Here is a 16,753-nt window from a genome sequence, read left to right as displayed (position 1 = left end):
AGCTGTCGGTTCCAGCTGAAGGCAGGCACCACAAATTCACACCCCAAACTCTAAAATCACAAAGAGAGCCCTCTGTGAGACAGATGCATAATATTAGATATAATAATTCATTGGAAAACCCTTTGGCTAAATATGCACACTTAATACTTTTTTTTGTCTTTTTGATCACAGCTCAGCTAACTCATTGAGATATTTTTCTAAATACATCAGGCACTGTAAAATGAATGTAGTGTGGATGGGGGCATAGCAATGGTCAGTAGCTAATAAGCACTGCTCCAATGTCCCCGAAGCCTCAGCACACCCTACTTTCATTGTAGTATTAATTAAAAAAAAAAAACACACACACAAACCCGTCAGCCCAATTTTGACCTTCCCATCTTGCCCTTCATCATTTCTTTGCTTCTGCAGCCTGCTTCAAACATCAGATTGCGCTTTGTTTTCCAGAGATAACCACCTGCCTCAGATTGGCTAGTCAATTTCAGCAAAGCTAATTAGTCAAATATGAACAACAGAGAAACCAAAATCAAGTGGAGAAAATGACTCAAAAGTAAAGCAAAATTAAAAAACAAAAACAAAACAAAAAACAAGACAGAAGAAAAACACAGAAATCATAAAAAGCTCCTTTTGCAATCATTTCAGCCATGCTTTTAAAAAAAACAGACAGAAAGCTGTTTGAAGGGGCACACCCAGAATGTGTCAGCTCATAATTACATTTTAGAGCTCAACAACTGCACTACATGTGAAAAATGACAGAAATTAAACAAGTTAATGTGAGTGTGTGTTCTCTTTCCTTCTATTTCTTTTTCTCTCCCAATAAATGGGTGGTGTAACAGGGTGGGGGCAGGTAAGTATTGTTTTTTTGTTTTTTGTTTAGATGTGTATAAGAGACAGATGATACATTTGAGGGGTGGGGGGGAATTATGTCATTACTGTGAAACCAAATGGTTTGCGTCAAATAGAAGTTTGATGTTTGATCCATACAAGTGAGGTCACCAAATCAGCAATTAAAGGAGAGTGGGTGGGCAGGGTGGGGTGGGGTCTTTATTGCTATATAATTCAGTGCAGATTTATGAGTAATACCACAAACACATCCACCCAGTATATGATTCATGAAGAAAAAGAAAGAGAAAGAATGGGAATTGAACTCAATGAACAGAGGGAAAAAAATGAATATTACACAACTTTGTTGGGTTTTGTTGTGTTTCTGTGAAGATTCTGCGTTGGTTTCTATTTTTTGTCAGAACGTGTTAGGGTAACTGTACGGGCAGGCGCCTCTCTCTCTCTCACTTGCGTCCGAGAGGCTAGCAAAAGGCAATTACCAGTTAACTGATCAGCAGGCAGGCTTGGGGCGGCTCGTCATTGGGTGAAGAGTTCAGAGGTCAGAAGGTCATGTGTTAGTTGCCGGTGGCGGCTAGGTGGTTAGAAACAAAAACAAAACAAACAGAAAAAAAAGATAGAAAGGATATTAGTGTCAGCAAGAAGAGACTGGAATGACATCATTTTAACAATAAAATGAATGCAATCTCTCATGTTGCCCCTGCTCTTAACTCCCCTGCCAATATGAGATGAACCCAGCTAATCTCATCATAATCATGACGTTGTCACATCATGATCCCAACTACTAAGCCCCCACCCTGAATCATGTTGCTTGGCGGTTTTAATTTAAGCGCACATTGCCCCCAAAACCAAAAAAAAAAAAAAAAACTGAAGCAAAGAGAGGTACGAACAGACAAACAAAGTAACAAAAAACAAGAATCTAGTGTTTTAGTGTCTTTCAAGTTGGAGTGCAAGTTACAAACAGTGTGATTAGTGGTAAGGAGGACTTACAATAACTGATGTTATGTGAGGGATAACTGTGACTAGTGTTAAATGTGCAATGAATAGATGAATCGATGTTTTCCGATTCTTTCTCTTTATTTAGCAGTATATTTTTATATAATATAAATATACACAAGAACCATAAATACATTTGATATAAAATGCTCAAATATAAAATGACAGTACCTCATGTACAACTGAAATATTAAAAATGTATTTTAGCTTTATTTCAATATATTTGCAATACACTGGAGAGAATGCAAGCTACCTCAGCTTATGTCTGTGCGTGTCTGTCTTCCATAGAAAAATAAAATCCAAAATAAATTTAAATTTCAAGGTGAAATGGTGCCTGGTAGCAGCATGGCTACTTGTCTTCTGCCTACTAGGTCTCTCAGATACAGTATAGAAATGCTTCTCCTTTTTCTTTGCTCCTTATGAGCTAAGGAGATAAATCATGTATGGGAACAAGCCTGCCCCATTTTAGGCTCTAATCTCACATCAGAGGAATGTCATTACACACCTTCAACACTGCCTGCAAAGTACTACCTGTCCTGGCTTCACAGCTGCATGAACCAAAAGCTGTTAAGATCACTTTTGCCTGAGCTTTGACATATACACAGTCAACATATATTGTATATGTTAAGTACTAAATGTAAACAAAATGTGCAGACCACAATCAACCATTTAGCTGGTGTGTGGATGTATGGGGTAGGAAAGGTGGTGGGGGGGAAAGGAAAACAAAACAAAAAATAAAAATACGATATAGACAATATACAAACTCCCAACTAAGGCATCGAGGCATAATAGGCATAATAATCATTGAAATGCATCAGTCAATAGTAGAGTGTAGCTAAGAGACTAAACTGACCTCTGTCAGCGGTCACAATCCTTTGGTAAGGATGGACCCGCGTGTCATGCCGTCTCACTTTAGTAGCCATTGCACCTAGATTGTAACAGGTCCACAAGGTTAGAAACCATTCACTTTGAGGAGGGGAAAAAAACAGTCATCTTTTACAGTAACAACATTCACATTTTTAACCATTATCATTATAATGCTTGGATAATACAACAATACACAGAATAGCAACATAATACAGATTATAGTACATTTACACACCACACATATCTTTTTCTTTTTTCTTTTTTTTTTTACGTTTAGAAAAATGCAGTAGAAAAAAATAATACACCTTTTTGGAGTTTTTCTTGGTATTTAAAAATGCATAACTTAAGTAATAAAATTCCACAGTGCTCAGAGTTATATAGAGGACTCTTTGAAAAGGGGGCAGGTAAAGGGTACAGGCTCCTGGGCTGTCTGGAAAAATAATGTTCTGCTTCCTGTGGGATCCAGAGGGGGATTGAGAGAAATTTGTCTCTTTATTTTGAAAGGTGGGGAAATCCAATACAGCGCTGATGGTAATTGAATAGTGCCAGATACCACCTGCCTCTCCCTCTCTCATTCATTTTCTCTTTCCTTCTTTCACCATTTCTCTCCAGGTCAATCTGTTCCATGGTGGCAGAGGCTGTCATTTACCTGCTATATTTGTCACTACTGATCTATTCCTGCTGCAGTGCCTGGCACTTCCTCGTGTAAATGACACAAGCAGAGTGTTTGTCGTGTGTGTCATGTATGTTCAAGTATTACAAAAATGCAATGCGTGCAGGAATTAAGGGTAAAAAAAAAAAAAAAAAAATCAAGCCATCTCAGCGGAAAAGGAGCTATATGAAATAAGTAAAAAAAATTCAACAAGGATTTTGTTCTGGCATTGTCAAGTTAAGAGCAAGTTTTGGCTGATGAATACGCAGCCACCTACACTACTTTGAAGCAGCAGATGGCCTGATATTTCCTTATTCTCAGAGAAGCCAATGGCGGCTAGATACAGTAGCGCAGGCAGTCGAGCCAAGTGCACGAGTATTTGTGTGAGTATGAGAGTGAGTGTGTTCCACAGGGCCCTGTGTTGCTGAAGGCACCAATCGATAGTGTGAGTAAATAAAATGCACTAAGCTGGTGTAACCCTGCAAGTTAAAGAGAGAAAAGCCAGTCAGCTGCCCCTGTCTGTTCTACACATGACTCCCAGAGGCACCTCAAATCCACAGGTCACCTAAAAATCACACTTGTGTCTGATGCTGCCAGATGATGGCACGAATATTAAAGGAGTACTTTGTCAAATTAAAGCAGAAAAGCAACTGACAAAGGCTCTTCTTTTCTTTGCTCTTTGCTTTTGTTAACTGCAGCATCAATACAACATACGGTGTTCATATCAGACTGCTCTATCCATACATGTTCAGTTGCCTCTTTGGTAGCAGATGTGTTGAGCTTAAAGCACCACTGAGAATGAATATAACATATACACCCTGATATTGAACTGTACTCCTGACACAGACACTAAGAGGAACGTCAGGTAAAAGCACAGACCTCAAGTTCAAGAGGGGTGAAGCTAAGACAATGGAGAGAGGGGAAGGAGAAGAAAAAAGGGAAGACTGGAGGAATTTAATGAACATCCCCAGTGGGAGTGAGAGGGGGACTATCTGCAGGCATCAAGGCCTGCCTGCAGAGAACAGCGCAGAGAAATGATTTCAAAAGCTGCAGAAATCCGAGGGGATCTGCCGCCAGACTGAATATGCCTCCAGGCCAGTGCATGAAAGGGTTAGAGAGCAGGCTGCGTGTATGTGAGCGTGTTTCTGTCAGCGTGCTTCATTTCACACTGAGCCAAGTCCTCCTATATGAACCTTGCAGAAAAGAGGCAATGTCAACCTGAGAGCATAACTGTTTGGCGAGAGCGTAACTAAAAACAGTGAAGTAACCTCAGTCTAAATTATGAAGAGAACTTTCCAAGAGCCTAGCCCTCACAAGGTAAGATTTGTCCCCCTTTGCCATTTTAATATAGCGTCCATATGAGCCACATACTGTAGCTGATCATCCCCATTACCAAGAGCTTCACCAGCACATCCACCCTGTGAGTTTGTCTGTTTGTTTTGATCCTCAGGTGGACACGACATATTTACCTTTCAACAAGTCCTGACTGTGGCTCATGGAAGCCGCGTCCAGCACCCCAGCTCCGGGGTAAAACAAGCTGCCCTCCTGTCCAGGCTGGCTAAAGTTGGCCGCTGTACCTGCCGCACCCATGCTTCCCCAGGCTCTCTTACCTAGAACCCCACTGTGCTCGATGGGGTACTCCAACAGGGAGGTGGGTGCCAGGGCGTAAGGGTACTCGTAAGGGGTGGTGTAGATAAGCCCGCCATCCGGTGTGGGAGGCACCAGGGTGGGGGTGCCATTGGGCAGCATGGCAGCCATCTGAGTGGGCCGGATGAGGTTCATGATGGGGGCCCCAGCTGGTGTTGGGGGCCGGAGTGCCTGGGGAGGCAACACCTGACCCGTAGGGGCTGCTATGAGACGGGGGCCCTGTGCGGCTGCTGCCGCCGCTGCAAGAGAGAACGCAAGGGTGGCTGCCATAAGCAAGAGAGCAAAGGACAGGAGTAGAAAGAAAGAAAGAAAGAGAACAAGAGATAAAGTGTAGTGTGGTTGATCATAATCACATATGAACAGTGAAGGGTGAAAATACAAAAGGAGGAAAAGAAAAGGGAACAGGAAGTGGCAGGAGAGAGGGGAGGAAGGGGGACAAAAGGGAAAATTAGTCCATGCAATGATCATGGTGGTGAACCACAAAAGCCACAATTTGTTGCAAAGAAAAGGTCAACATAGCAAACAAAATAAAAAATAACCCCTCACACCAAAACACGAGAAGCACAAAATGCTGCTGTCATCCCAATGCATTCAAAGCATACCAATCACCATGGCAGCTACACATTCATCTAGTGGAAATGGCATAGGCGAGGTAAAAACACACACATTTACAGAAATGGAGCAGTTGACTACATAGGGAGGAGGACACAAAGGAGCAGATTTCACAAAAGACTGGTAAGACTTTTGTATTTGACATGAAGATCGCTGATGGACAATGTTACATTCAAGTTTATGGTGATTTTAAGGACTATTGGTCCTTTATAAAGTCAGCAGTCCATTTAGATTGGATGGTGTACAAATGAACACACAAAAATAATTTTTCAAGTGGTTTTGCATTAGCATGTACTACGTGCTGCGCCACACAAGCTTCCCCAAAGGCAGGTCAATTAAATCAAATGCTATGGTAACTGTGGTTAGGTGGTGGGCTAGTTCATCATGGCTACCATTTGAGCATGTTAAATAAGGAACATTAAAAAGTGAAATTAATCACTTTGAGTTTCATTTTATAAATTTGATGAGTTTCTGATTATGTTCGAATTCAATTTTGAATAATAATTAACCACATAACCAAGAGTTCAGAACAACTGCACAAGATCTGGATTTATTCTGTCCATATCCAGATGTGATTATGCATTTAGAAATGACACTTTGTGATTAAGGAGAAAACGCTGTAGATGTGTGAACTAGTGACGAACATGCAGAGTTGAGCAAGTGGAATACAGCAATGTGCTGGAGGTTTAGAGTCCGCCAAGAGCAAGTGATACAGAGCGATTGCATCTGGATTGCAGGGGTGGGGGATGGGGGGGTGGGGTGGGATGGTTGAGGAGGAAAGAAGTACGGAGAAGAACGGAATGGAAGTTGTCCTCCTCATGGAAGGGTAGGTAAACATGAATTGTTTGGAGAGCTTGAGAGGGAGAGAGAGGTCTGCTAATGGTCAGAAGAGATAATATGATGGTATGTACACAGGAGATCTGACTACACATTAATTTGATGAAGGTAAACAGTATTAGTTAATGAGAAACACAGAAATAAAAGATTATGTTTTCTCTGATATAACAAAGTATGTATAGTCAATGCAGTCAAAAGATTAGTTGTGTATGGTGCAAAACAGATGGACTATGTGGAGTGTGGATATGTGTGAGAGTATTCATGGCGTCTCACTTACGTGTTTTGATGTTGTTGTCTCTGTATGTCCCATTCAGAATTGCAAGCTCCATCAGCTGCATCTTCTTCAAATTGTCTTCTCCCTCCGCCTGTATAAAAAAAAAGAAAAAAAAAAAGAAGAAGAAAATTTTAACATCTATCCACAAAAACAAACCACACATAAATCCCACTCCTTTACACGCCAGCTGAAACAATCCACATGACAACTTTCTCACCTAACTACATGACCGTGTTGTTAAAAAGCAGCAGTGGAGCAGCTAAATCATTTGGACAAGACATGTCATCTGTTCTCCAAGAGCACCGGTTGGATTGGGTTTAGGGAAACGGAGATAGAGATAAGCAAAAGTGCTGTTGTCATGGCAGAGTGCCTTGTTGTTACTAAAATGCTGACAGAAACATTAAGTGTGGGAATGCATATTCATAATCCATATCAGAATGATAATTACTGTAATTTTCTTTGCTCCCTTGTGCGCAATCAAATGCGCAATAACCGCCCTGGCTAATGTCAGTCCTGTCAATTAATGTTTGGATAAATAAATACAAAAGCAGCAGCCACTGTCATTATCGCCAAATTAGGGGACTGAAATTATTCACGGAAAGCAATTAAGATAGCACCCCTCCTCCCACTCACACCCATCCATTCCCCCCTTCCCTTTTGCACACCCCCAAACTCCATTTCCTCTGAAGCTACCGAACACTCAATAACCATGACAACACAGAAGCCCCTGTGATTTTCCAGGTTGTACATCACAATTTCATCACAAAATGTGAATTACTCTCCGAACTAAAAGGTTCAAAGACAGGCATGCGAAACCTCACTGACCTCAGATTCACCTTAAGTGAACTATTGATTTCATGCTTTTTGCCACTATAAAAAGGTAAAGCTGTGGTGCTCGCTCATTCACTGTTTCAACTCACGAACACAAAGGCTTATGCACATGCACTCTGCATCTACATGTAAACGCATCACCTGCAAACACAGTAATGTGGTGGCAGTAATAAAGCAGGAAGGCAGATACTGAACCTCCCTCTTTTCTCTATTCTATCTTTGCGCAGAGTCTGTCTCCTGGACTAATTCACAGTTCAACAACAAGTCTGCCGCTCCATTCAGAGGACGATAAGGAAAGAAAGACGTGGAAGGGGTGAGAGAGAAAGAAAGGAAAAAAGAACGAGGGCTCAGAGTTAAGCCCTCCCCTGAGACTCCTCTTCAACACAGGCACAGAGAGAGGAAGAAAAAGAGCTAGGTTAAGCAAGAGAAAAAGTGACAGAGGCTGGTCTCCCTTGACTAAATATAAGGCACTGGCCTCAGAGCAGTCACAGTTTTCACAGTTTTCAGTTTCAGTGTGTATGTATGTGTGTGTGTGAAAGCGTGTGAGTGAGTGAGTGAGTGAGTGTGTGTGTGTGTGAAAGCGTGTGAGTGAGTGAGTGAGTGAGTGAGTGAGTGAGTGAGTGTGTGTGTGTGTGTGTGTGTGTGTGAAAGTGCGTGCGTGAGTGAGTGAGTGTGTGTGTGCAATGTTTAGTGTACCACAGAGCTGCCAATTAACGAAGCAAGGAAATTCTCTCTCTCCTTCACTACCTCCACAGTTCTCTGTCTCTCTTTTCTTTTATTGGGGAAGTCTTAAAGCACAAAAATACACCAACATTTTTCAAAGCTACATTTTTCCCTGCAAAGACAGACAAAAGACCAGTGGTGCAAAAACTAGTGATGCAACATACATGATTCACATTTTTTCTTCTTATCAAAATTTGATGTGCTCCCAGAGCTGAAGAAATTTACAATTTTACTGTGGCCTATCATCAAAAATATGATACTAAACAAACCGCTTTACATTACAAAAAATTACAAATTATAAATTCATTAGTCATTCTGTTCTGTGCTCAAAAAAAACATGGTAATGCACAACTGTGAACCCGGTATTTAATATCAAATCAAAACCCTGTGATACAATTATCCTAATTACACATTAAGCGGTTATTAAAAAATGCATTCCTCAATAATTTTAACACATTTTTACACACACACACACACACACACACACACACCTCCTAAATTGTTGCCAAGCCGTATTCTGTTCCTTACCCTCAGCCTTAGAGGTGAGGAGAGAACCACTTGACATACAGCATCAACAATGATAACATCACTAGGTTAATTAAACAAGGCCTGGGTCAATGGCTAACATGGGCAAGTAAACCTTCCTCAATGGAGAGTCAAAATTTACTTTACATTTCTAATTAGATGCTGCAACCTCTATGCAAACACTTGTAGACATGCATGAACAAGACCTGAAATAGCTGCCTATCACACCTAAAAGTGTGCAAAGTAAATAGCACTGAATACAATTTGTCATTGTTATCTTTGCTTCTTCCTTTTTTTCCTTCCCTCCTTCTCTTCAGTTACTTACACCACAAATTAAATCAGACCATGACCTCTACAAACTTGTAAAATATAAAAAAGTAAAAAACAAAATAAAACAAAACCAAACAAACAAACAAACAAAAATAACCCCCACAAGCTAAAATGTACTAATGACTCAAAGCAGCTGTTTTTTCTTCCTTCTTTGTGTGTGTTTCCCTAAAAACTGTGTCAGTGGTTCTTTGGAAGTAGGCCAAGCCGACTTGCTAGACAAAACTGAGGGAAGGAAAGGGAAAAAGGCAAGACAAAAAGAAAATATAACTTCACCAGATGCAAATCATCAGGGGGTGGGGGTGGTCGGGCAGATGGGGGGTGGGGGGTGTTAAGATGCTTTCACATCTTAACACGTTTATCATGACAACAAAAACATTAGTTTTTGCGTTTTATTTAATGAGAGCTATATAAAGACTATCCATTCTGCAAAAAACCTTACCTGTCATTAGCTTTCCCTAACACACAGGTCTGCCGTCTCCCAACAATCATTTACAAACTCCTTAGTTTTTCATCCCGAATCAAGTGCAGGCAGCCCTCATGAGCAAGGTTCAAACTGCAGAACCACAGATCCATAGTGTCTTTGTAGCTACAATTAAAATATTTTGTGACAAGACTAACTTTTTAAAATTCAGAAAAATTTGAACACATTTTGGGGTCATTAGAGATTGGCTGGTCTCTCACAAGATACATAGGACTTGGCAGCGGGCTGCAGCTCAGGACAAATATATGCTGGGATATGAATGTTAGGGCTGTGTTTGTGTTGTATGATGATGGATCTGCAGGGTTGTGAGGGTTAAATGGGCACGGGGGAAGAGGGTGCCACCATCCATCCAACTCTGCCTAGGTGGCACACTGCCTATTGAGAGGAGAGAGGCACAAAATAGAGGGCAGCGAGAGGGGAAGAGCACAGATGCTGCTGCTAGGATGAGGTGTGCGCTGCTGTGTGTGAAATGTGTGTATCCCCAGTGGAGTGCTGCTGATATAGCTCCATCTTCTCACTAACACAGTTTGTTAGCTAAAGCCCCCAAACCCCGACAGATCATTTCTGATTTACATCTGAAACAAGCTCATTTTTCCCCATCAAAATACGAATTCCCTGCTGCAACACTTCCCTGTTTTTCTCTGTTTTTGTTCTCTGTAGTGCTCTGTGGATGCTTTGAGAAGTGCCAGCAATGTCAGCACTCTGGTTTGACCTACACAACAAATAAAATTGCATATCCAAAATGGCTGCGAGATCGAGAGAAACCGAAAGACAATTTTGGTGACCAGAGTGAACATGGATTGACTTTTTACCTTAAAATAACAGCTTCAAAATTGTTATGATGGCACACAGACTTGTATCCCAAACACCTCTTCTTGCACTATGTTGCTTATGTTCAGTGGCTATGATCTCCCACAATAAGTGCGAAACGCTTTCGGTCATACACCACCACCTGCAGACCATAGTTGGGTCAATAGACATCTAGCTATAAGAAGAAGCTAGCTTAGTATTCTCAGTATGGACATTGGGCAATGACAGACAGACTAGCTCCTAGCATCTAAACTTGAGCACTCAACAGCCGATGGTTCAGATGATTTCGGTTAGTTGGATTAGCTGAGTGCTAACTTGACAGCGTCATTGCTGGTTTGCACTGAGCGGCTGATAGGCTTTGTTTTTTGTACATGACGTCTTAGCTTCTACCGGTATGCTGCTTGCAGTATCCTTAACCGATGGGTCTCAGAGGCCAACAGAATTTAATGCGCCAGTGTCCTGTAATTACCACTGTCTGCAGAGGCCGCTGTTGCCGCACCTCAGCAAAAGTTACATATTCTTGGTTTGAACTGTGTAGCCCTGGGTGTACTGGGCCAGCTTCCTACCACAGAAGCACAGCTTAGATGAATGTTTGATGAACAGCACCACAGAGAGCAGTTAACACTTTAATGTTGCCTTGCTCAAGGTGTCGCCACAATTAACAGACTCCTCAGTCAGCATGCACCACCCATAATAAAACATTCGCTCAGACACAGCCATTACTAGGACTGTGTGTGTGAGCATGCTGCATGTGTGTATATGTGTCTGTAATGATCTGGCTGCTGGAATTCCCAGGAGAGGAATAGCTGCTGGATTACAGAGTGAAAGAGGGATGAGAAAAGGAAGTTTTTCTTTATCATCCCTAACATGCACACATGCATGTGTGAAAGAAATACACACACCCACACACTCCTGTCCATCAGCGAAAAAGCCACTCAATAAAGCTGCTCTATCCACAAGAATCAGATTCAATCAATGAGGCCTATTTGTGAAATCAGCAGAGCGGTAAAAGCTATCAGGGAGGAGCAAGACAGAGGGATGAGGGAAGGAGGGAAAAGGAGGAGGGGGGAGGAGAAGGGAGACGGGAGTGCGATGAGCTAAAGTAGGTGAGCCGTGTCCCACTGCCTACCTGACAACCCTGCGATGAGGTCACTAGATGCATGCTAAATCACTGTCATGCTTCACTCCTTTGTGCCTCTCGCCTGATCAAAGCTTGTGCCCATATGTTGATGAATACAAACTGCAGCTAATGCCAATTGTTACAGACAATAGAGCTTATGTTCAATGCTACTTATATAGTGTGTGCGTCTGGATGACAATGAGCAACAGATGAGTGGCTGTCTGAGAGTGTTAACAGAGCTGCACCCTCACTCTCCCCCTGACACCCCAATTCTGGGCCTTTTCCTATCCATCTCACCCACAGATAAACACAACAGGCGCCTGGATTAGGTTGGATGAATTTGCTCATGTCTATGGCTGCAACTGAGGGGGCGTCTTTGCTCATATCTGGCAAGAGTCACTGTCTATGCAGCTCAGCTAACAGCTCAGCTCGGAGAGATGAAATGATGAGCAGTTGAGAGAGAGAGAGAGAGAGAGAGAGAGAGAGAGAGAGAGAGAGAGAGAAAGAAAGAGAGGTGAAACAAAAGAGTACCAGGAGGAGAAAACGCGCTGCAGAGCATGTACAAGAGAAAGCGTGAATGATTGAGTTGGTGGAGAGATATTCAGGAAGAAGAAAGGGATAGCTGGAGAATATGAGACAAGAAAAGACAGACAGCGTAGTGAAAACCAATTTGTCTGTTCCCTAGTGGGCTGACACTGGCTAAGGCCTGCTTTCCTTCCCTGGCCTCACTGTCAGTCATCACAAACTGGTGTATGCACACATGCATGTGTACACACACACACACACACACACACACACACACACACACACACACACACACACACACACACACACATCTTAGGCCTTAGCAGGGCCAGGGTCAGGCTCTCTCCAAACTACTCCAATTACCTCAGCAGTAAACACAGCCTGCCCTGGCTGCCTCCTGGGATACAGGGAGAGGCAGAATGTGTAGAACTGAGAATGAGAGGGGAGGGGGGAAAAATTCACCAGAGTGGAGGAGGTGGTACTGGGAGCCTTGGGGAGGGAGGAGTAGATGACTTGATGTAGAGGGGTGGAACTGGTAGTGGCGGCAGCTGGTTTTTCTCCCGTTCCCCTCCCTCTCTCCACTCCCTTTTGGTTCCTTCCCAAACTCTAACATCTGGAGGAAAATGATTACTCTCGCCACGCTGCCAAGACGACTTATCAACAATTCCACACTCTCCAGAAGCGTAGGGTTAGAGAAGAGGAAGGAATGAGTACTTGTAGCAAGCTTCAAAACATCTCCACACTAAATAAATAAATGACAAGAAAGTTTAATCAATTCAAGTCAACTAAAGCAAACTTGGAAGCTGGATTTGGGTAAGAAATGAACACAGATGCGATGCGCGGCAAATCTGATTCCCATGTTCTCATAAACAACACCATAAATCAAATAACTACTCCAGCAAAAATTTAAAAAATACATACATGCCACACGTACACACATTTTTTTTGTCAACTTTTCAATGACAAGACCATGTATCAATAAACTACAGTAAAAACTACATAAAAACACTCCACAAACAACTATAACCTTTTCTCTTTCATAAAGAGCACCTTTAAAGTTCGTGCTGGGAGTAAGTGCTGCATGTCCTTTCCCAAATTCACTGCAGCACTTTCAAAGGCAATTTTCTTTCCTCTGCCTTGCTCCTCGGCTTTTGTGAACATATCTGCCAAGAGAATCAGGACTCAACTGTATTTTCCTTTTCCCTACAGACTAACAACGCAATCTCCTGCAACCTCTCCTCTCTGACTGTCTTCTACCTTCACAACACTCCCGTAAAGCCTCTTTATTTCTCCTTTACTCATTTGCTCCCTTCCTCACTCCCAGACAGCTCTGTTAGCAATGTGCGCCATTAGTCATGCTAAACCACCAACACACTAGCTCATTAGCATAGAAGCGAACCTGACTCCAGTCAGATTATTACAAACACATCACGGCTGCTCCGCCCCATTACTGTCAATCACACAGCTTACTGAGGTACAGTTTAAAGTGGCACATTACAAAGTCAGGAACTAACTCTTCTGTTAATGCTCCACTGTCTGAATCATAACAAAGCTCATAAGTGCCAAGGCCTCTGAGTAACAGAGCTGCCTCTGTTCTGTCTGATTTAGCAATGGTGGTTGCTCAGGGTGATTCAATATGTCACAGAGAAGCATTAATTTAATTGGTAGAGCCTAGTTTACTCGCACAGCTTCTCTCGGGTTATCCATAACACGCAATGTATATATGGGTGGCGGGCCCAGTCTGGCTTCTCGATCTATGGGACTTATAACAACCTTTTATTGTGCCGGACAACAGTGAAGTGGGCAGCCTTGGTGCTCTGTGCTAACCCCATCAATATCAACTGACACACAAATACATGGACTCAGTGTCACCGACGGGAGAAAGGCGAGGAAAACGAGAGAAGGAAAGAAAATATGTTTTTCTACTAGCTCAATGCACTCTCTAGAACTGAAAGAGAGAGAAAAAAAATAACAGTTTTTCTCTCCCATCAAAAGCATTTCCAGTAGTACAGGGGAAAAGCTGTACGGAAATTCTGAGTGATCTTGTTTATCCTCAGAAACTGGGCTGGTATTCCATGTAACATAACAGCATTAAGAGCGGATTAAACTTCATATAAATAACCTAGAAAAATATATACAGATTTAACAACACGATTTAGATATATTATTAAAGCTTGTTGGCCTGCACCAGCTTTGACAAACAGATGATGTTACAGGCTAAGAGCAGGGGAGGGAGGGATCATGCAGTCCCACCATGCTGTACAGCCCAACAAACAGCTGTCAGTTTTTCCTGTCCCCTTTCTCTCATCATCTGTTCCCTAACAACCAATAACCAATAACCTACCGATAAATCACTTTCATGTGTCATCCCAGCCCATATTCCCAATTTGCACCTTCAATCTCTACTACTTTAGTCACCCACTGCTATTCCATTTCTCCTTCCACCCCCCCCCCCCCCCCCCCACTCTCTTTATCCTTCATTCCACCAGGCTGCCAGACGGTGTATTGTTCTGTCGCTGCGATCCTTTAATGCCATCCAATCGAGCAGGGAATATCTTGAAGGGATTTGGCCAGGGATGATTTGGGAGCTTTAAATGCTGCTAAGGGATTTGCATCAGATTCAGAGATCCTGACTCAGAGCTGATCACTGGAGTCTTCTCATAAAACAGAGATCTAAGTACCTCCTGAAAGACATGGGATTCAAACCTGGAACCACTTGGATGGATCTACCTGGATATGTGCAGTCAGCCAAAGACCGTAATTTTTAACAACCTATTTAGGCAAGCGTTCCTCCTCAGCTTGTCTGGCTTGATTCAACTTCTCTCTGCAAAGTGTCAATGTCAACATGCTAGGCTGATTATGGATCAGGTCTGGGAATCCAGTTCATTCACATGAAACTGAATCTGACACTGAAAAAATATGTCCCCATGTTACCAAAGAGAAAACTTTCACTGTGATAGTTTTTAAAATTTTCAGCACAGACTAGCTTGAAGAGCTACGAGGCAGTTAGCTGTTCTGTGTAAAGCTCCTTCAATGCGTTGTTGAAAAGTATATTCTATTTTTTTCACTACGTTATTGTTACAGAGGTTGTGTGCCTTCTCTGGCAAGACAAAAACATTGGCATTTCAACAGAGCTTATTGAACAGAAAAAATAATCTTTGGTTTTAGTTTTGTTGTGCCCCAATGAACACAACCCAAGTTCCACCATGGGAAAACCAGTCAGTGCAATAGACGGCAAGTGGAGTGTATTGCAAACATCAACAAACAAAAACAGTGTGAAAGAGAAAAGAAGGGGACTTTGAGTGCGATGAAAAAAATAAAAGCGAAGCCTCTACACTCGAGACATCATGGAGTAGACAAAGAAAGCCATCAGTTCAGAGTTGGCTAGTGGGACTGAGAGAATGGAGTTTGAAATGACTTGAGCGATGGCTGGCAAAGCGAGGCATCACAGACTGTAGGAGCTGAATTTGACGGGCGGCCTTTGGGCTCTCTAAACGCTGAGCTCTACACAATCCTATTTTCCTGCCTAAACACTGGGACACACAGTCACTGGAGAGGCAGAGATGAAAGCACAGAGTGTGTGTGTGTGTGCGTCTGTTCCCACTACACAGATGTTGATGCTTGGCCCTGGTAAGGCCCTGGGGGAAGTTCAGAAGCTACTGCGGGTGGACAATGTATAAAGTGGTGTGTGTGTGTGTGTGACAAAGACAATGAGACAGAGTGGCAGAGAGACAATGTGCATAAGTCTTGATCAGCATTGAGCCTTTGGAGTTGCAGGGTCCTAACCGCAGCTTCCCTACAATCAACCCACACATGCACACATGAAAATATCCACACACATACGCACACTTCTGCATTTCCTTGCTTCTCTGTAAAGGGATTAAGTGGACCTTCAAAGAGAGGCAGAGAGATTGGCCAGGGGCCTGCAGGGTCCCTCCCCTCGTCACTGGAGGACCAGGGCAGATTAAAACTGCCCGGGCCTCTCAGCCTGCCTTGTTGCCCGCCTCCTCCTTCCAGCGTACTGTATTAGGACACTTGAAAAAACCCCCTGGAGGAGCCAAGCACAACCAGGTGGATTAGGAAGGAGGTTATTTTACAATGTGAGGGACCTGCGTGGCTAGGGACTGAAGTGCATGTGTATGTGTGTGAACTGAAATTAAAAGGACAGCACAAGCGGGCAAGGCAATTTTGTAAGTGGTGCAGAGGGCCTGTGTACATAGAATGCACCTTCGCTGGGGATCTTGGCGGACTTAAAAATCTAATGAATGAGACAGGAGAAGAAACAGGATTAATTCCCCTTAGAGGGAAGAAATGAAAGAGATGGATTAGCAACAGGATGATGTTTCAAGGAGAAATAAGGCAAGGAAGAACTCAAGAGAGAGCACAAGAGAGAAAGTGCTAATTGTGGTGTGATGAAGTTGGGCTCAGGACCTCGAATGACAAGTTTCCAAACCTAAAGACACAGAGTCATTGCAGACGATAAGTGACTTAGCGGCAGTATTCTACACTCCAGCATCCTGACATTTAGCCTTGTTCAACAAGTCTATATTAGTAATTAATTGTTTATTAATCACTGTTGTGAATTAGATGGCTTAAGAATACATTTGTCTCTGTATTATATATCATTTACTCTACTCTTAGCATCTGTAGAATGTGCCTCACAGTGCATATCCATGTTACTGTGCT

The 16,753-nt window shown here is 42.6% G+C and overlaps 1 protein-coding gene across 6 annotated transcripts in view; it reads right to left on the bottom strand.

Moving 5' to 3' along the window:
* Positions 1-1,037: 1,037 nt before the first annotated feature.
* The window catches only part of qkia (QKI, KH domain containing, RNA binding a), a 72,772-nt gene continuing 57,056 nt past the window's right edge, over positions 1,038-16,753 (bottom strand). Inside the window, exons 5-8 of one of the 6 annotated variants that reach the window (XM_023407454.2) lie at positions 6,726-6,813; positions 4,822-5,262; positions 2,687-2,761; positions 1,038-1,411 (exon numbers count right to left, since the gene is read on the bottom strand). In XM_023407454.2, the coding sequence (XP_023263222.1) occupies positions 1,395-1,411; positions 2,687-2,761; positions 4,822-5,262; positions 6,726-6,813 (621 nt within the window). In that variant the 3' untranslated portion in view covers positions 1,038-1,394. Of the gene's footprint in view, positions 1,412-1,895; positions 2,762-4,821; positions 5,263-6,725; positions 6,814-16,753 lie in introns of those variants that run through there. The other 5 variants (XM_087174286.1, XM_087174287.1, XM_023407453.2 and 2 more) reach the window with 5 other exon arrangements.

The sequence above is a fragment of the Seriola lalandi genome, unplaced genomic scaffold, assembly GCF_002814215.2.
Source record: "Seriola lalandi dorsalis isolate HSWRI2012SDOR001 ecotype SW California unplaced genomic scaffold, Sedor1 jcf7180002054335, whole genome shotgun sequence".
Taxonomy (NCBI): Eukaryota; Metazoa; Chordata; class Actinopteri; order Carangiformes; family Carangidae; genus Seriola; species Seriola lalandi.
This window is presented reverse-complemented; position numbering and strand designations above follow the sequence as displayed.